The 18,608-nt window shown below is 43.8% G+C and overlaps 1 protein-coding gene across 6 annotated transcripts in view; it reads right to left on the bottom strand.

Moving 5' to 3' along the window:
• Positions 1–7,642: 7,642 nt before the first annotated feature.
• Positions 7,643–18,608, bottom strand: part of FAT1 (FAT atypical cadherin 1) — a 121,658-nt gene continuing 110,692 nt past the window's right edge. For 3 of the 6 annotated variants that reach the window (XM_059685610.1, XM_059685615.1, XM_059685613.1), the window contains exons 25-29: positions 17,053–17,690; positions 15,185–15,322; positions 12,542–12,601; positions 10,097–10,132; positions 7,643–9,106 (exon numbers count right to left, since the gene is read on the bottom strand). In XM_059685610.1, the coding sequence (XP_059541593.1) occupies positions 8,472–9,106; positions 10,097–10,132; positions 12,542–12,601; positions 15,185–15,322; positions 17,053–17,690 (1,507 nt within the window). In that variant the 3' untranslated portion in view covers positions 7,643–8,471. Of the gene's footprint in view, positions 9,107–10,096; positions 10,133–12,541; positions 12,602–14,635; positions 14,680–15,184; positions 15,323–17,052; positions 17,691–18,608 lie in introns of those variants that run through there. The other 3 variants (XM_059685611.1, XM_059685612.1, XM_059685616.1) reach the window with 3 other exon arrangements.

Raw genomic sequence — 18,608 nt, 5'->3', positions numbered from 1 at the left:
ATTTTATTTGTTTTCATACTGTAAGAACATCGTATAACTCTGTAAGATGTAAAACAATGCAATTCAAGAATTTAAATTTTATTTAGAGCATATAGACTGTCACTAAATATACATGTATCTTAATCTCAAGAGCTAATTACAGTATACCATAAAAAAATCTTTTACGATTCCTTCATGTCATTCACAATGTTTTATTCCACATTAATCCAAGTAAGATATTGTGTACAGAAGAAAATACTTAAGGAAGATTAGGAATATTCAAGTTTCTTGTTGATATGCATGAAGATACAGTACAAAAGCAATTCGGAAATTTGCCTACTATGCGCCCTGTGGAGGCAGTCATAAAACAGATGTACCCGTGAATCTGCTGGTCTTCAGTGGGATTAGGGAAGGTGGGTGCTTGTATAAAAACAAACCACCTGGTTCGGGATTGGCAGGTGAGGGGTGGGTTTGGCTAGGACAGGGGTCGGAAAACTCATGAGTCAACAGAGCCAAACATCAACAGTACAACGATTGAAATTTCTGTTGAGAGCCAAATTTTGTAAACTTAAACTATATAGGTAGGTACATTGTTATTAACTCAATTAGGGTACTCCTAAGGCTTAGGAAGACCCACACTCAAGGGGCCAAAGAGCCGCATGTGGCTCGAGAGCTGAGGTTTGCTGACCACGGGGCTAGGAAGACCTGCGATCCTCCTTCTGACTCAGAGAATCCTCACCTGCCGACCCATGGGGATGGCTACTGCCTGAGGCACCATACACCACCTCCATATCCTGAGGGTCTATAGAAGGCAACCTGAGAACATAGGGAAAATGCCAGTAAATTCAACATCAGGTTCCAGAGTGTGTATTACACTACACTTTCTAGCAGCAAGGATGAAGGAAGAGGCTGCATAAACCTGAAAAAATGCAGGAAACGTTCCCCCGGGTTATCGGGATACGGAAGGATTTGGATAAAGAAAACGATGGGTGTGGGCCATTTCCCAAGGAGGGGAAGGCCATTGTCGCCTGTGAGGGAAAGGAAGAAGGTCCGCACAGAGGACAGGGGGCATCCTTTGTCCATGCAGACAGAGGAATGTGTGAGAGATTGCCTCACTCATTTCCTTCTCTATGCACTTGCCACCCCTACAAAAAATCCCCAAACACAAAAGCTGAACACATTAAATCACCTCTTCTTTTCTGTCATCTAGAGAGAAGATGTTACAACCAAAGAAATAAATGTGAATATTGCCTGTGATGTTCATAAAAGGATGATCAAGTGGCAGGCAAACAAACATACAAGCAAACAACCCCACAGCTGTTAGAATTTTCCTACTGCCCAAGGCAAGAGAGACGTCAGGGACTCCATCACGTGCAGCGTGCACGTACAGTGCGATTGAAACTTCGTGGTCCATGCGCAGAAGTCGGTATTTTGTGGAAGAGCCACACTCAAGGGGCCCAAGGGCCGCATGTGGCTTGCAAGCCACGGTTTGCCGAGCCGCAGTTTGCCAACCACTGCACTAGAGCATGTTAGGGGCTGGGAGAATAAAACACTAAACATGACAGTCCTGTTTTTGTTAAACGTATTGCTTCATACGCACAAATCTTGGACCACACGGACACATGTTTTCCTCAAAGGCCAAGTTTCATTCATTTTTATGTGCACAAGGTGTAGCAAAGGGTCAAGACTAAACAAGTATTTGTTAATGCAGCCTGCAAAATAAATGGAATGGGGTGAATGAATGAATGATAGGAGGGGCACCCGAGCCCCAGGAGCACCAGTACGTGCAGCCAAGATGACATGGAGAGATTATTTCCATTCTGTTAAATGAAGCAGGGGGACAGGGGGCGGGAGGGCACGAGGATGAGAGGGCATGAGCTGTGAGCTTGACCCTGGCCACTCTCATTCCTCCTAAATGGCAGGGACTTGATCTTGTTCACCCATCACTGGGTGGCAAACATAGTGCTTCTGGTTTTCACTGACAATAGCAGATTCTCAGAAATCATGTTTGGATAAATGATCAGCAACAGTACCACCTTCAGACTTCACTGCATCCGCATCATATAAAGTCTCCCATGTTGCATGCACTAAGTTGGTACAAAACAAGAATTCAAATGACCCAAAGTCTGCTGAATTAGAGTCAATTTGTTAAATGACCTAGATTAATAGTTTATCAAACGCCTGTGAATTGTAGCATGTTTTGCAGGGGCTAAACCTTCTTCAGACATGTTTTTTTTTTTTAAAAGTCTATTAAATTTTGTATTTGAAGATGGGGATGGGTTGGAAGAAAACAGTAACAACAGCAAAGCATTTATTGAACATCTACTTTGTACCAAAACTGCTGTTTTGGTTTGTGGAAAGGAGCTTTGAGGCCAGAGCCAGGATTTTGAATTTCAGTTGCAACACTGCCTGGTGGTGTGACCTTCAGAGAGTTATCCTCTCTGAGCCTCGGTTTCCTCAACTGAAAAATGGGGTAATAGCCAGCGTGGCTGGATGGACGCCAAGTATATAATGAGCTTTCAGGAGGTACCACTCTCACTCAGGTTGTTAGTATTGACTCCACACGACTTCTTTGGGGTTCTCATCCACTTGCTTTTTAGCTGAGGAAGCTCAGCGAAGCAGGAGAAGTTAAGTGGTTAAACATCCTAGAGTTGAAGAGGGGCAGAGAACAATTTTGAACTCAGGTCTATGACTCGAAAGCCGCACGCAGCCTCTACCAGCCACTGACGTCTGAAGGCTAACTTTGCAAATTTGGCCAAGAAGTGGAACTGTGCCTCCAAGTCTTTGGGACAGGTGTGAGGGGGTTGACACGCCCTCTGGATAGATTGTTCCTTTTCCTGTATTTTCCTGTAATTGTTCCTTATCCTAAAACCATTACGTGGTAGCCATAACCATTAAAGTGAATTGAAGCTACAGTCATCGGACATCTTGAGAATTTCATTTTACCCCTTGAGGTGACTGGTTAATGGCCCTGATCTAAAATCACTGCACTCGTATCTATCACCGCCTCCCTGCAGACCCCGCATGATGAGCTCTTTACAAGATGTATCTGGCCCAATGACATTTTCACTCGAATGTGTAACCCATTTTCTTCCTCCTCCACGTCGAGCATAATTTGACAGTGTAGCCTCTTCTGTGGCCACACTTTCTAACAGCACAGTGACAAGTGCATTAATTACCTAAGTGCTCACACAGCAGAGGGTTTCTTGGAGGGAAAAAAAAAATACTTGTCATTCTTTTCAAGTGGCTCATTCTGTTTGCAATAGAGGCATAAACTGCTGGCGAGGAAATTAAATTCTGATAAGCAGCCCTCTTGCTCAGCTGGTGCACTAATTGAAATGGAACCTAATGCCTTTGATGAAGTGCAATCAGAAGCGACACGGAATGGCAGTCTGCAAAAGAGAGAAAGCAGCCCACATCGACCTTCTCAGAGTTACTGGCCGGATTCAGCGGGGGGCGGGGGGAGCTGTACTGGGGAGACACTGGGACGCGGGGCGGGGGCGGGATCATTTCCCAGGTCTGAGAGATGCCTACCTCAATGATACATGTATATGAAGTCACTGAAAATGGAAATGAAAGGTAATTTTACAAAGATCACCCGGTTCGTGTCTAGACCTTATTTTTCGTAGGATAAATTTCACAGGAAAAGATAGCAGGATTCTCAGAGACCTCTCTACCAGAGCTGCCCTGCACAGACGTGCTGACCACTCACACACACACACACACACACACACACACACACACACACACACACACACAACCCTCCGCGCAGTTGGGAGGAGCCTGGGGCATCACAACACACAGCTGGGACCTCTGGGTTAGAGCACGTGGCCATGAAAATATTATCACCTTCTACACATGCCGTGATGTGGGAAAGGCAGGGGGAGACGTTGTCACAGGAATATCACAGCAGAGCAACACGCCAATCAATGTGAAGGACCGGTGAGCACACCAAGGTTCCACCTTTGATATTGTCACGGTTCTAGCGTTTTGTTGAATTATATGCAATGCTTGCAAACAAATAAGCCAGACATGTAGAAATTTGTCCTAAAGAGGAGCAAAAATAAATATATGAAAGTGTTAATGTTGGGATTGCTGTGAAAAACTGCAATCATCTTAAAAGTAAGCAACACAGACAAATAAGTTATAAATCCATACTGTGAACTATGATGCAGCTCTTTAAAAAGGCATTTTCTGTATGATCCTAAAATGGATCACTGATACTGTGAAGTGGGGAAAAGCAGGGTACAAAATAGTGTGCAAGACACCAAGTTTGTAAACCCAAGTGAGGTAGTTCCCTCAGAAACAAAAATCAGATTATACACACAAAAAGACAACGCATTTGTTTCTGGGCGAGAGGATTATGTTCCTGCACTTTTCAAAAAAAATTCATTAAACCAAAAAGAATGTGATTTTATCAAGTGGCAGTTTTTAAAAAAGCTTGATTATATTCCAGAAATCCTAAGAAAAGGTGCCTGAAGCGATCAGTTAGTTTCTACTCTACCTGTCTGTAAGTTACAGGTTTGGGATGACTTTTATGATTTTTAAAAGTTAAAATATATAAACATGTCAAATGACTTTCTTCTTATGCAGGTAAATGACAAAATGAAGAGACCAACTGCATCCACTGTTGTCTGAGATGTGAGCAGAAGTAAACCGAGTCACCCCTGGAAGCAGAAATGCCAACAGGCAGCGTGGACGGAAGCAGGTGTTTTCCCCTGATTATTAACCCTGGTTATTAATCACTAAGTTCAATAAGCACCTTTCAAATCTCTTATAATGCTTATGTCTAGATGTTTTAAACCATTAAAGAAAAGTGTTTGAACTATTCTACTTAGGAAGAGAAGGGTCCCAGGATTCTTAGAGGAAACCGAGAGAGGTCAGGGAGAGTCTGGAGTGGCCATGCCTGACACGTGGTATAAGTTCGATGAAAGGTGGTTAGATGAATGAGTACAGCCAGAGCCCCTTGTTTCACGCACACAAATAGGTTACATGAGAGGAGTGGTCAGTATGTTCTTGTCTTAATTTGCCACTGACTTTCGTAAGCAGCTCTGTATTCGCTGGATCATGTTGTTACCATCTTCAAGTTACTCAACTCCAGCCCTTGAAAGCTCTGCTGAAATAGGAGGCTCTGGGTGCGGGGGCCTGGTGCACATTCAGGGCCCACCTTCCTCCTTCCCGGGACGATGGTCCCTACACTTCTTTGACGTTACAAGGAAAAGAACTCACGTATGCAAAGCCTCTCCCAATCCCTGCTGATCACCCGGCCACTGATCTGTTTCAATGACCAGTAAGTAACCGTAGGCAACACCTCTATGGCAGGTCATGCTGGCCACCCAAAGCACTGATTTCTACAGCCTCCTCTAGAGCAGCGGTTCTCAACCTGTGGGTCGCGACCCCTTTGGGGTCGAATGACCCTTTCATAGGGGTCGCCTAAGACCATCGGAAAACACATATATAATTACATATTGTTTTTGTGATTAATCACTATGCTTTAATTATGTTCAAGTTGTAACAATGAAAATACATCCTGCATATCAGATATTTACATTGCGATTCATAACAGCAGCAACATTACAGTTATGAAGTAGCAACAAAAATAATTTTATAGTTGGGGGTCACCACAACATGAGGAACTGTATCAAAGGGTCGCGGCATTAGAAAGGTTGAGAACCACTGCTCTAGAACTTGCATAAAAAGGGGTATCATATTTCTGCCCAATTTCTCCTCTTGAAAATCCAGAACAGGGAAAGGGGGGAAAGGTTCCACAGCGTCATTTTCTAGGCAAAGAGGAGATTGCTGTTCACTCTAACAGCAGATCGTTCTGCGCTCCACACCATAGCATCTGCAGAGGAGGAGGCAGACCTGGGAGCCTGCAGGGGAGACACTGGAAAGGGGGACCATTGGGGTGAGCGCCAGGCATCTGCCTGCTTCAGGACACAAGTTCGACCCCAGATTCTCAGCTCGGACCTGAGCAGACCTACGGGCTGGGAAAGAGGAGGGAGCACAAAAGTCACGGAACTGAGAGCTGGGGGACTGAGTGTTCTGACCCGTCCAACTTGAAAATAAGGCAACATTTCCCAAACCGGAAAAGGAAGGTCCCTCCCCTGGAGAAACGGAGTCTCTTCAAAAAGATCTATAGATATCAGCAGAGGGTTTCTAATAGCTTAACCAGGTATTTAGAGGCATTTTACAAATCCATGCGAGGCCACACTTGTCTCCCCTCTTTTCTCCTACTTTCCAACCTCAGGGCCTTTATACCATTTCTCTGCTAGGGATGCTCACTTCCCAGAGTCACATGGAATTCTCCCTTATCAACTTAAGGATTTTATCCAAATGCCAGCTTGCCATTGAGGCCTTCTGCCGTCTCAAAATTTTAATCTCCCAACCCCGCCCCCACGTCCATCACACACATTCCTTCCCAAGTACCAATTTTTCTCTTTAGTAGTCATCCCTCCATACACTGCTACAAATTTTACTTAGAGGCCATCTCCTTCTGCTACCCACCCCCGCCATGCAAAATCCAAGGTGGGGAATTTCTGTCTGCTCATGTAGGATAAATAGGACATGGTAGGTGACCTAAAAATAGTATGTGAATACATGAATGAAATGGTCCCACATTTTTACAACATAAGTAGGAGAAAGATTAAGGCAACTGTTCAAGAAAAAATTGCTAAGAAAATGGAAATAAACATCATATACTACTTAGCTCAGCAGGAATATTTACATCACTAAAACATTGAAAACACTATATAAGAATGAATCCAAAAATTATGCTATAACTAATAACAAGAGTAATGTAAGTTTTCCTAGTTCTTTCTAACATCATGCTAAGTCAACAGACAATTCCTAAAACGAGTGACTCAAGAAATAAACAATATATACACTTAAAAATGTGAAAAGAAAAAAATGAGAAAACAGCTTAAAGAGCTGTGATTAGAGTGCATAAATTTGCTGGGGGTTTTTTGTTAGACATATCTATCTCTCTTTGATGTTTAAACTACATATATATAGTTTATGTATGCAATTTGATAAAATATATATAATTTGATCAAATAAAGCAAACATTTACAAAAAGGGAAAAAATATATTTCCAAAGTTCTCAGAATACTTGTTTCTTTCTAATTCATATCACAGTGGTTGGCACGTAATAGACACCGAAAAAATATTTGCCAGATGGATGGATGGATCTGTCGGTATAAATACTCATGGAAAATAGCTTCTGGATTTCACAATAAATCACAGAAAAGTAGAATGAGTTCCTGGACCACAGAAAGATAAAATGCTTATATAAAAAGACTTTGCTTTTTATATGTCATAGGCGAAAACCATAAAAGCATTTAAATTATGGCCAATAAATAGTAATAAGATAAAAATATGTAAAGGAAAACTTTCTTGAGGTTTTAGTTAGAAAATATTTGTAAGAGTGCTGTTTACCTTTATACCCAGAATTCTGAGCAGTATCACGTAGCCATATACTGCCACCTAGTGGTTAGATCTGTAAATATCGCCTAGTTTTGGCAACTGGAAAGAGACTTCACTTTTAAGCCACACAAAGCTATTTCTACATCCATTCTTCCATTCATCCACCCATCCATCCATCCTTCTCAACTCATTAACTAAATCCTGACCAGGAGTATAAATGTGAAAGAAAAACAGGCAGTAAAGCTAAAATATTTTATTAATAATTTATTGTCAGTAAGAAAGACTGGCTAATGGTAGTTTTCAGTAAAAACCTTTACAAGACCGTTGCATCACAAATATACAGACACTATAAAAACTGTGTCATGATGGTTTTGGTTCTAAACAGGTATGCAGAAGGTCCCCTTACACTTTCCAATAATGAAAAATGTTTGATAATTCTAAAATACAGCAACCCATTTAAGACATGGCATGGATCAGACCTTTTCCTCATCCTATGTACACCTAGAAATGCATGACTACACTGAAATGTATGAATGAAATGTCAAACTTCTGTGGAAAAGGACATAGCGTGAAACCCTGGTTATAGGAAACGATCAGGGTGCTAGGCAATGACACTAACACCACCCAAATCGGGTAAAAACAACACAAACCAACCCCACAAAATGTCTTGGGGAGAAAAAAAAATCGAGTTAAAACTATGAAAAATTAAATCTGTACATAACATTTACAAAAAAAAGGGGGGGGGAGTAGGGGAGACAGGAAATTTAAAATAATCAAATCTATATAAATACATGAATCATGCTAACAAGATGGCAGGACAGGTTTCCGTTTCATTAGCGTTAACACAGACAAAACGCAAATACAAAGCAACTGCTGGGACGTGGCACAGCCGACGACACCTGCTCGCGGTACAGTAGGTGAGGACACTGGAAATGGCTAACCGGGGAGGCGGGGGCGGTGCAGCCCCCCGCAGCCAGCGCGCACCCGCCGCTGCAGAGAACATTGCGGGCCATTCATAGAACCTCGAGGTTCCCTCAAGTCCAGGCACTTCGGGGGGAGTCGGGGTGTCAGACCTGCGTGTGCTGCTGCTGCTGCGCATCGAGTGGAGGGACCGTCACCTCTTCGAAGTGGCCGTCGTCGCCGCTCTCATAGTCACTCATCAGGACCTCGGACTCCACTTCGCAGCACGCGGACACGTCGGAGCAGGAGGCCGTGGAGGCGTACACGGCCAGGGGCACGTGCTCGGCGGGGGGGGCGTCACAGTTCCGGGGGTACCCGGGCGGGTACGGGGCGTAGGGCTCCCGGCACGGGAGGCTCTCGCCAGCGCCGGCTTTCTGAGGTTCCGACAGGTCGACGGGGTAGAAATGGGGCAGGTACTGGTTCAAGTGGAACCGCTGCCGGTTTCGGGAGGACGCGCCCGCGCTGCCCGTGGCGGGCATGTCCCGAGGAGGGTGTATGGACTCGAACTGGTCGCTGAACTCGGGCGGCAGCGGGGGCAGCTCGTCGGGCGCCGGGAAGTCCTCGGGCGGGGGCGGGAAATCGCTCTCGAGGTCGTAGCCTCCGGGGTAATAGTCCGTGTCGATGGCATTGGGATCTGCCGCGTACAGGGGCGTCTGCTCGTCGATCACCTCGTAATTGGGGAATTCCTGGATGTCCGGCAGCGGGACGGGGGGCATCCAGTCCGATGTGTCCCAGTGGTAGCCTGGGCGGGAGACAAAACGGCAGGTGTCAGCGTGCTTTCTCCCGAGACCGGGCCGCGGGGAAAGCGCGCAGAGCGTCCCGCGCGCGGCAGAGGCGCCACGCCTCACACACGCGCAGGCAGGCGCATCCTCTGGAGACCCCGGCTTTGCTCTGAAGACATCCCCCAACCCCAGCCCAGTTCTGAGAGCCTCTCAGAACCGGGCTCACTTCCTAAAATGTGGGCTTCATTTTAGGCAAGTGCCTTCCACTCCAGGAAACAGAGGTTGCACAGAAGCCGTGTGCTAGCATCTAAGACATGCACCTTCCCCCAAGGACCCCCGTCCTTCAGCTACCCATGTGAAGAGGGGGGTTCGCTCAGCTCAGGACACAGGGAGGAAGTTTTGTCCTTTCAAAGAGGTCTCCATGTCAAGTATCAAATGTCACCTGATCTGCACTAACTACTTGTCATTGAAAAATACTCTTTAATGCAACTCTTTAAAATAGCAAAAGTAATCTTTAACATGCTAACATTTTAAAAATTTCCTATATAATAATGGTAATGTAGTAAGTTTAATATAAAAAGTTATACTATTTTTCATTAGCCCTAAAAAACACAATGAAGTATATTAATACAGGTGTGTATCAAAGCATGCTTCCAAATCAAGCACAATGCAAACGCTGAAACATAACACATTTTTGATAGACCACATCAATTTGTTATTTGTTAAAAGTCTACAGATCACTCTAGAGAATATAAAAGTATAATAGTTTTTTGTGTTTTTTTTTTAAACCCTCCCAATGTGCGGATAGTTTTTTTTCTCCCTTAGGATTGTGAAATCCTATGGCTGAGAGGGAAAGGCGAGCGGAGGGCGTTTAGAATGCAGGGCGCAAATAAGGAGGGACTTGGTTACTGCGCATCCACCGAGCGAACGAGGGAAGCAAGTCAGCACTGGGGCCCGATCTTTGCCAATTTTTAGTGCATATCAATCAACAACTGGCATGCATAAGTCACCTCTTGATTTGCCCAGGTCAGGAGCAGCCAAAGACTCTTTTGGTGGCAGAGTAGAGAGAAAAGAAAACATTCATAATTAAAACCGAAAGACGGCTGAAAAGGCAATCAAGACAAGTACATGATACAACGCAAACTGTTCATAAAGGCCCAGTCAGCCATGGACCCTGCCTGTCAGCCATTAGCTATGAAAATTCCAAAGGGCTGAGACATTTATGTAGCACAAATATAACGGGACATGAGAATGGAGCAAAAAAAGATGATCGATGATGATGACCTGGCGACTTTGTCGGAAAGCTCAAACATTATTTTACTTTCTTTTTCTTGTTTCGGCAATCTAAACCTGAAAGCACACGATTTTGTTAGGAAAAGTTAAAATAAAGTATATAGTCTGTAATAAAATGTCAATTGATTTAAAAACTGAAATTACAGCTTCATGGTACTGAGAAACATGATGGAATCGCTTTGTCTAATACCAGGTAGCATCAGGTTACTTAGGTGATAACCCCAATACATCTAAAGCTACATAAGACATACTTAATAAGAACAGTATAGCCTTCAAATGTTCATGAAGGTCAGAGATATTCAAGAAGGAACTTAGATACTTACAAGTAATTAAAAGTAAATCTCTCCACCCCACCTCCCCTTCGAGTATGATTTGATATTTACATTGTTCACCTTTCCCTGGAGGCCCATTAGCTACACTTACTGCTCACGGCACCCACATTGTAATTACGCTCACGCTTTGCACACTCATTTATACCCAGAACCCCAGCAGGAGCGAGAGAAGGCAGATGCAAATCCCAGGCCCAGGGCAGGTGCTGGCCCGGCTAAGCTCCAGGCTCTCGTCTTTGAAACGAGGGTGGAAATCCCTTAGAGTTATTACGAGGATTAAGTAAGATAAGGCAGGTCAAGCTCTCACTGGCAGCTATCATCTTGAGTCTTGTTATTGCGAAAGTTGTAATCATGGGAGAAGTGTGGTTACTTTAGTGATTTTCTAAATGCTTTCTATGCCTTCCACAATGTTCTTAAAAACCCATGTAATAAAGTAATTTGGAACAAATAAGATTTGATTGATGGTTCTCTTCCAGGCATTTAAATCAAGAACTGAAGAAAACTGGTGGCTCTAAAAAATGAATAAGCCACCATTTAGTTAACATGCATCTATAGAATATTTTCAAAAGTCTGGTAAAAATGCAATCATTGCTTTTTAAAAAGAGGATTGACAGCCTTTGTTAATAAATGGGCACTCGATAATTCTTAAAATGTAAGCTAGTTTTCAATTTTAAAATCAATATGCCCCCCCTCAAATTATTTAACAAAGGAGGTTGCAGTGAAATAACTGTTTCCCTTCTGTTTCTTTAAACGCTATCAATATTAAAAATATTAGAATCCTATCATGTTAAAACTAAAATTCACCAGGACAAAATACAGATTACTTGCTGGTTCACCAAACGAAAGCACGGTACTTCTCAGGAAAATAAGCGCCCACCTCATCAGTAACTGGGACGGGCAACACTGAGACCTCTCGCCCCCAACCCCCCACCCCCCCCACCCCTCTACCCTCCCACTCCCCATCCCCCTCCCCCCGCATCAAATGCGGCACACCACCATCCTTCCTCTCCCTCAATCCTGACATCATACGTGTCCCAGCAGTTCAGGTCTCTAAGCTTTGTGTGCTCTGGGTGGTCTATGCCCCTGGCTCTCAAAGTATGACCCCCCAGACCAGTAACATCAGAATTGACGGGGAACTTGTTAGAAACGAAAATTCTTAGGGCCAACCTAGACCCATTCAATCAGAAACTCTGGTGCTGGGACCCAGCCACTCAGCTGGCTTTTAACAAGCCCTCCAGGCGATCCAATTTATCATCTAAAAACTAAAAACTAGCGTGCAATTTGCATGATTACTCAATCTTCAGTACACTAAGAAAGGGCTAATTTAACTTACAATAATTTTCAGGGAGGTGGTCAGTGCCCTTTCTTATGAAAATTTTGGACAAATATATGAAAATCGACCTTCTGCCATGTTCAACCATTTCCCTGGCTCATATATGGGGAAAATCCGAAAGTGAAGAGCCAGCTATAGGAAACTGTAAACGCGGTGTGTTATTTTTATTCATATGAATATAACTTTTTTATATTAAAAATCTATTTAGATAGAATTACTTCTAAACTTCTTGCCATATAAAGGCAACGCTGTCAGGATCCCCTGAGTTACTTCTGAGATTGTGAAGTTCACTATGAGTGACAAAAGGAAATGGAAACGCACAACATAAACATCTCTCTGCCATGGATCTGGACTGTGACTATGTACACCTGCACAAAATAAAAGTCCGCAGCCCCCTCAGAACCACACATGGCTATTCCTAACCCTGCGAGAGGCCGAAGCACACGACACTAGCGACAGCCACTGTAACACAAACGCAAGCACACGCATGACGGCTGTACCTTCGTTCGTCACCGTGCCAGCCCCGGTGCTGACAAGGTGTATTACAGTCACTTCGGAAGCTTGTAAAAAGGGACAAAGGGAGGAAAAGTTAGGGAGATCTTCAGCTCCTGAGAATACAGTGCGTTCAACAGGATTTCTTTACGTAATTTCTACCTCGAAATTTAAAAATGTGAAGCGAACACTTTAACACAATGTTAAGGTGATGCATGACTCCTGCACTCTTCCTGTTAGTTCTGTATCTCAGAGATTTTTCTAATCGAGCTATATATTTGTCATTATTATATATTTGTCAGAGAAACAGAGTAATAACCACGTCATATCGTAATTTAGGGAAAAAATGTAGCTGTCAATTTTTTCACAATTACAATTATGGATCTAATCATGATAAAGCAGTCCTTATTTTAACATCTCCCGGGAAAAAGACTTCACATTCAAAGAGTAAAATACTTGCTAAGACAATTTAGACAATTTTCAGAGTCCATGTAATGAACTCACACATTGTTCCAGGAAAAAGAAATTTAAAGAGCTACATAATAAGGTAAAATATGCAATACAAATACCAAAAAGGGGAGGGGGGTGCCTTGTCTCGGGTCTGTGTACTCCCAGCAGAAAAATGCAGACGGCCTGCCTGGCTGTTTCCTGTGTAAATTCCTTGTCATCTGTGTATCCAATTGTTTTAAAGTGTTTACGCAAAGATAAGGGAGTGAGCATGCATAGGGAGAAGGATGCTCTCAGAGATGTCCGCACCCTGACCCTGGGAACCATAACTGTTGCCATCCCCGGCGAGAGAGACTTTGCTGATTCGATCATGTTAAAGAGCTGGAGGTGGGGAGATTTTCCTGAATTATCTGGGTGAGCCCAATGTTACCACAAGGGTCCTTAAAGGGGAGAGCTTTTTCCAGCTGTGCTTGGAGGGGGCAGTGACCACAGAAGAATGGCCATCGAGACGGAGATGAAGGGAGAAAGCCAGGCAGGCAGCCTCTAGAAACCAGAAATGAAAACAGCCCTGCTGACACCGTTTAGTGCAGCGGTCGCCAACCTTTCGGACCTCCAGTGGTCCTCGGACCACCGGTTGGCAACCCCTGCTCCGAAGGTTTCCTTAAACTGGTGGTCGCCAACCTTTCGGACCTCACGGACCACGGGTTGGCGACTGCTGGTTTAGCCTACGGAGACTAATGTTAGACTTCCAAACCTCAGAACCATAAGATACATTTATCTTGTTTTCAGCCACTATGCTTATGGTAATCTGTTACAATAGCCTTAGAAAACTAAAACTATAATTTAAGTACAGACTCTTAATACAGACTTAACTTCACAATTGATAATGATGATGAAGATTAAAATATAAACCCCTGGACATATTTCTTTTTTCCCCCTCACATTGCATTATCTAAAATTAATTTTTATAACTAATTTGACCATAATTTATTTAAAGTATTTAGGAGTTTTTTAAAAAGAATGTTTTAAGAAAAATAATTAGGAAAAAAAAGAAAATTCTGAAATGTATTTATAAAAAGCATTTAGGGATCAAAATATAAATTATTACATAGACTGACAAATGTAACATTTTAGAATTAAGTGTAATGAAAAAATAATTCTAATTTGTTGTAGTTGGCATAATCAACAAAGCTATGCTCATATACTGCATTACAATAATAAACACAGGTACACTTTCATATCATATATAGCATGCTTGAAGTCAGAAAAGAATGGAACATACTTAAGGTCATCGTTAGTTTGGAAAAGTTTAGTTTGCAATCTATTACTCCAGATTTAGTAACAAATAATTATTAGTGGATTACTTCTTTCCACCAATAAAATATTTGAAATGTTTCAACACATTACATTTTTATGCCCCCCAAAAAATTACAGTAAACTTTACTAATGCTGGGATTTGAAAATTTCCACTAAAAACTCACTTTATTGTGTTTAGTGAAATACTGACAATTTTCTCGACTGGTATGTGTGTTATTACGGCGAAGCTGGTTATCCATGCAATTTACCCTACGGAAACCAGATACACGTGACTGGCATCACAGAACCCGCTGTCAAACTGTCTTCATTAGAAAGGTAAGCAAACTTACTAGCAATCTCTTACACTGTGCTCTCAGTCAGTACGCTCTGATCCACATGCGAGCTGGGGCCGCAGGGGGTGAGGAAGAAACAAATAAAACCTTGTAATACCGAAGGTGCTACTGAAGGTCACACTGCAGACCGCCCAGTCTCCTCTTAGGGGCGTGGGAGAGGGGAGGGGTGAAGGAGGGAGGGAGTGATGCTCAAGAAAGTTGCTCTTAGGGCTTTGAAAAAATCCACAGAACTTCTAACATTTTCTGGTGTGGAAAAGTCAATACAAGGTTGGCCACCAAGGTAAACATTATCTTTCCATTCATTCTACTTTCTGCCCTATTACTGGGAAGTTGCCACAGTTCAAACACCAATCCGCTACCAACATTTTTAATATCTTCCCCAGCAGATGCGCATGCATGTATATACTGGGCGTGAACAGTGGCCCACGGTGAAACATGGACACACTCTGAGATCTAACAAGGGCCCTGGGTGCATCCGAGATACACATCACACCACGCGATCAGCGCGAGGAACAAGCAAGCGAGCAGCGGCTCCAGGGCTGCTGACTCACTCACCGTTGTCATCACAGGACTCCGACTGGAAGGAGCTGAGGGACTGCACTTCAGACAGGCTCTCCCGGGCACTGTACGGGAGGGACGGCTTTTCCTCCAGAGGTTTCTTGGAGAGGCAGGGGTCAAGATCCACCACTTTAGCTACAAGGAAGAAACGACAGACAGGAGGCTCCATGAGGGCTCGGCCTGTGTTTTGGTCTCGGCTGTAGCCTGACACGGAGCAAGCATTACCAAGACCATCTGAGGCTTAGTCAGTCAAAGAACACTTGAAATAAACATTTGAAAAACAAACAAAAAAACACAGAAAACCCCACAAAAAACCCCATAGCACTCCTTGCAGGTGCACAGAATAGAAATGAACCTGGCCCTGGATATCATTAGACAACCTGGGGAACTAAAATTTTGTTTCAAAATGGGACATACAACTTTTTACATTTTTTTAATCCTCACCTAGAGATAAGTTTTTATTGATTTGAGAAAGAGAGGAAGGGGTGAGGAGAGAAAGAGAAAGAGAGAGAGAGAGAGAGAGAGAGAGAGAGAGAGAGAGAGAGAGAGAGAGAACATCAGTGTGAGAAACATCAATCAGATGCCTCCCATACATGCCCTAACCAGGGACTGAATCCGCAATTTGGGGATGTGTCCTGGCTGGGAATCTTGGTGTACAGCAAGCATGTCAAACTCGCGGCCCACAACGAATATTTTTGCGGCCCAGCCAATATAATGGCATGTAAGAAACATTTTAATAAAAATTTCATGACTTAAATTTTTACAATATCCTTTAACATAATTATTAATAACGAACTACAACGTTCGCTAATGACTGATGACTATAATCATGTTGCATTCATTTCCCTTACGCGCCTTACATGCAGGCGCACCATTTCTCTGCACTAATACCAGCAGCGAATATTTTAGCAGCCGATTGCCATGTCATTAGTCTTGGACTGACTTGTTTGGTGTGTGCAACGGTAAATATTTAGCTTTCGGAGAACAAGAAAAATAGGTTAATTTGCATTATGCTTATTAATTTGTGCAGTTATTCAGTGTCTGGTAAGTTAATGTTCAAGAAAAATATTAATTGTTATTAAAGTGTTCTATTATTTTATGTTAACGATGACTCATTTATTTCAGCCCTCTGTATTCAGTATGTCTCTATCAAAATAAACCTACGTTTCTATGAAAATTGAAGCTTTGGTTTTTTTGCGGCCCACGTGAACTGAAACCTTGTTTATTTGGCTCGTGTTAGCCTTTGAGTTGGACATGCTTGGTGTACAGGATGACACTCCAACCAACTGAGCCACACAGGCCAGGGCCATAGAGCTATTATGAAAGCATCATACATGTTAGGCCATGAATATAAATACAAAGATGAGCAAAAGCAGGTTTACAGTTGTGAATGACACTCTTTTGAGTTAATAAAGCTATTGTAGTAATCATAACCTGCAACTCTTTTTCCTTACGAACTGTATACCTACTTTTGCCCACCCTGTATTGTCACTTTTTCTGGTCCTGTTTAAAAAAATCCTACCATACAAATACCCTCCCAATTTTTTTAATCATATAAGGCCTCCCCCCCCCCCCCCCCCAAATTATAGTTGAGGACCCATATCAATTACAGGAATGACATCTTTCCAGACTAACTGGAACATGACCAGATTCCATTCCTGAATTAAAATACGGTCAGAGCTACAATGCTCAGCCAGGCCCCAAAGCACCCGGAAAAGACGGTCAAATCTTTCCAAGGTCTACGGAGCCCGTCTGCATGGACAAGGACTCCACATTTGGGCTGGAAGCACCGAGGCTCTGGGAGGGACTGGCAATCTCACGGTTCACCTCGGCGACACCTCCCTGAGAGGGAGCGCGGTTCCTACCGTCATAGTCGAAGTCCCAGCTGGGCTTCTGGATGGAGTCGCTGTCCGAAGGAGAGTTGGACGGGGGCGGGGGCGGCAGGTTTGGGGCGACGCTGCAGACGGCCACTGCCTTCCGGTGTCCGTGCACAGACTCGGGGTTAAAGGTGCTGAATTCGGGGTGCTCCGGGATGGCAGAGCCTTCGAAGGAGTTTCGGTCCAGATTGTTCCTGGAGTCGCTGGGAATGCTTGGCGTGTAGGAGATGGGGCGGACGGGCACCTGGGGGGGTGTGTCTGAGTAAATGTTTTTATTTAGTTTTGCATCGAAATACGGCCTCGGCATGAACGCCGTGGTCGGTCCCAAGTGTTTGTCTTCGGGTTCCGGCTGGTGCTTCTTCTTCTTCTTGCCGCGGACCATCTTGCGGCAGAGGACAAACACCAGCACCAGGAAGAAAATGCCGATGACAAAGACGAGGATGCCGATGCCTTCGGCCAGCCCGATGTTCCAGGGGGTGGACACGTACTGGTTGGGAGCCGCGTCCTCGCAGTGCCTCCCGCGGAACTCGCGGCTGCAGTTGCAGTGGTAGGAGCCGTGCGTGTTCTCGCAGAGCGCCCCATTCCGGCACGGGCTCCCCGCACACTCGTCAATGTCGCTCTGACACCTGCCGAGAGAGCCAAGGATGAGGAGCGACCTTCACCTGTGAGTCAGACCGTGGCGGGCCTAGAACTCTTAGAGACCAAAGGCTAATCTGATCCCTTCTTAATAACATAAATAAAATCAAACAGATAACGACCAAAAACACACTATCCCGCAAGGATAACTACAACCAGAAACCTCCCGGGGAGTAATTAATCATTTGTGTCATACTTGGTGCATTTGGGAGAAAACCATGAGGTCAAGCCAATATTTAACTGCCATGTTGCTAGGACTCAACAGGTGACTAAACCAAATGCATTGGCTGTTTGTTTCTATTCTGATCCAGACATTTATAATGTGCATTTTGATACATGGTAGGCTGTAGTGTAAACCGTTCTAATAGGCTTAAATTTCTAAGAAAAATCCTCCCATGGGGGATTATGAGAGTTCCATCACACACATGAAAAGCTAGAAAGTGTTTTTCCCTGTTGAACACCCCACAGCTCCTCACCCTTACGGAATGGTTCACATTTGCACCTGTGCGTATTTCCCTGATGCTTCTCAAACCCTTCCCCCTTTAATAAAATGCTTCTACTTACTACCCCCACACCGACCTGGCATTAGGATTTTGACTACTGAGACATATTTGTCCATGATATTAAGTATTAATGGGTTAGAATTGGGAAAGTTAACATATGAACTAAGATGATGTGACCAGCAGCAAAATTCAAGACTACAACCTCCATGAGAGCAAACCCCCGTGGGAATTCCTACATGCAGGTCACACTTAAGGCCTGATGGTCAAGGATCATCTAAACGGGCACTTTCGAAGAATATCCATTGAGTCATTTCCTAAAACTGAACTGATAAGAAGCCTAAGGAGAAATGGCATCTGGAACAAAATCTACCTCCTTCCGGGTCTACAATAGGCACCTCAGTGCCT

The sequence above is a fragment of the Myotis daubentonii genome, chromosome 2 (genome assembly GCF_963259705.1).
Source record: "Myotis daubentonii chromosome 2, mMyoDau2.1, whole genome shotgun sequence".
Classification (NCBI taxonomy): Eukaryota; Metazoa; Chordata; class Mammalia; order Chiroptera; family Vespertilionidae; genus Myotis; species Myotis daubentonii.
This window is presented reverse-complemented; position numbering and strand designations above follow the sequence as displayed.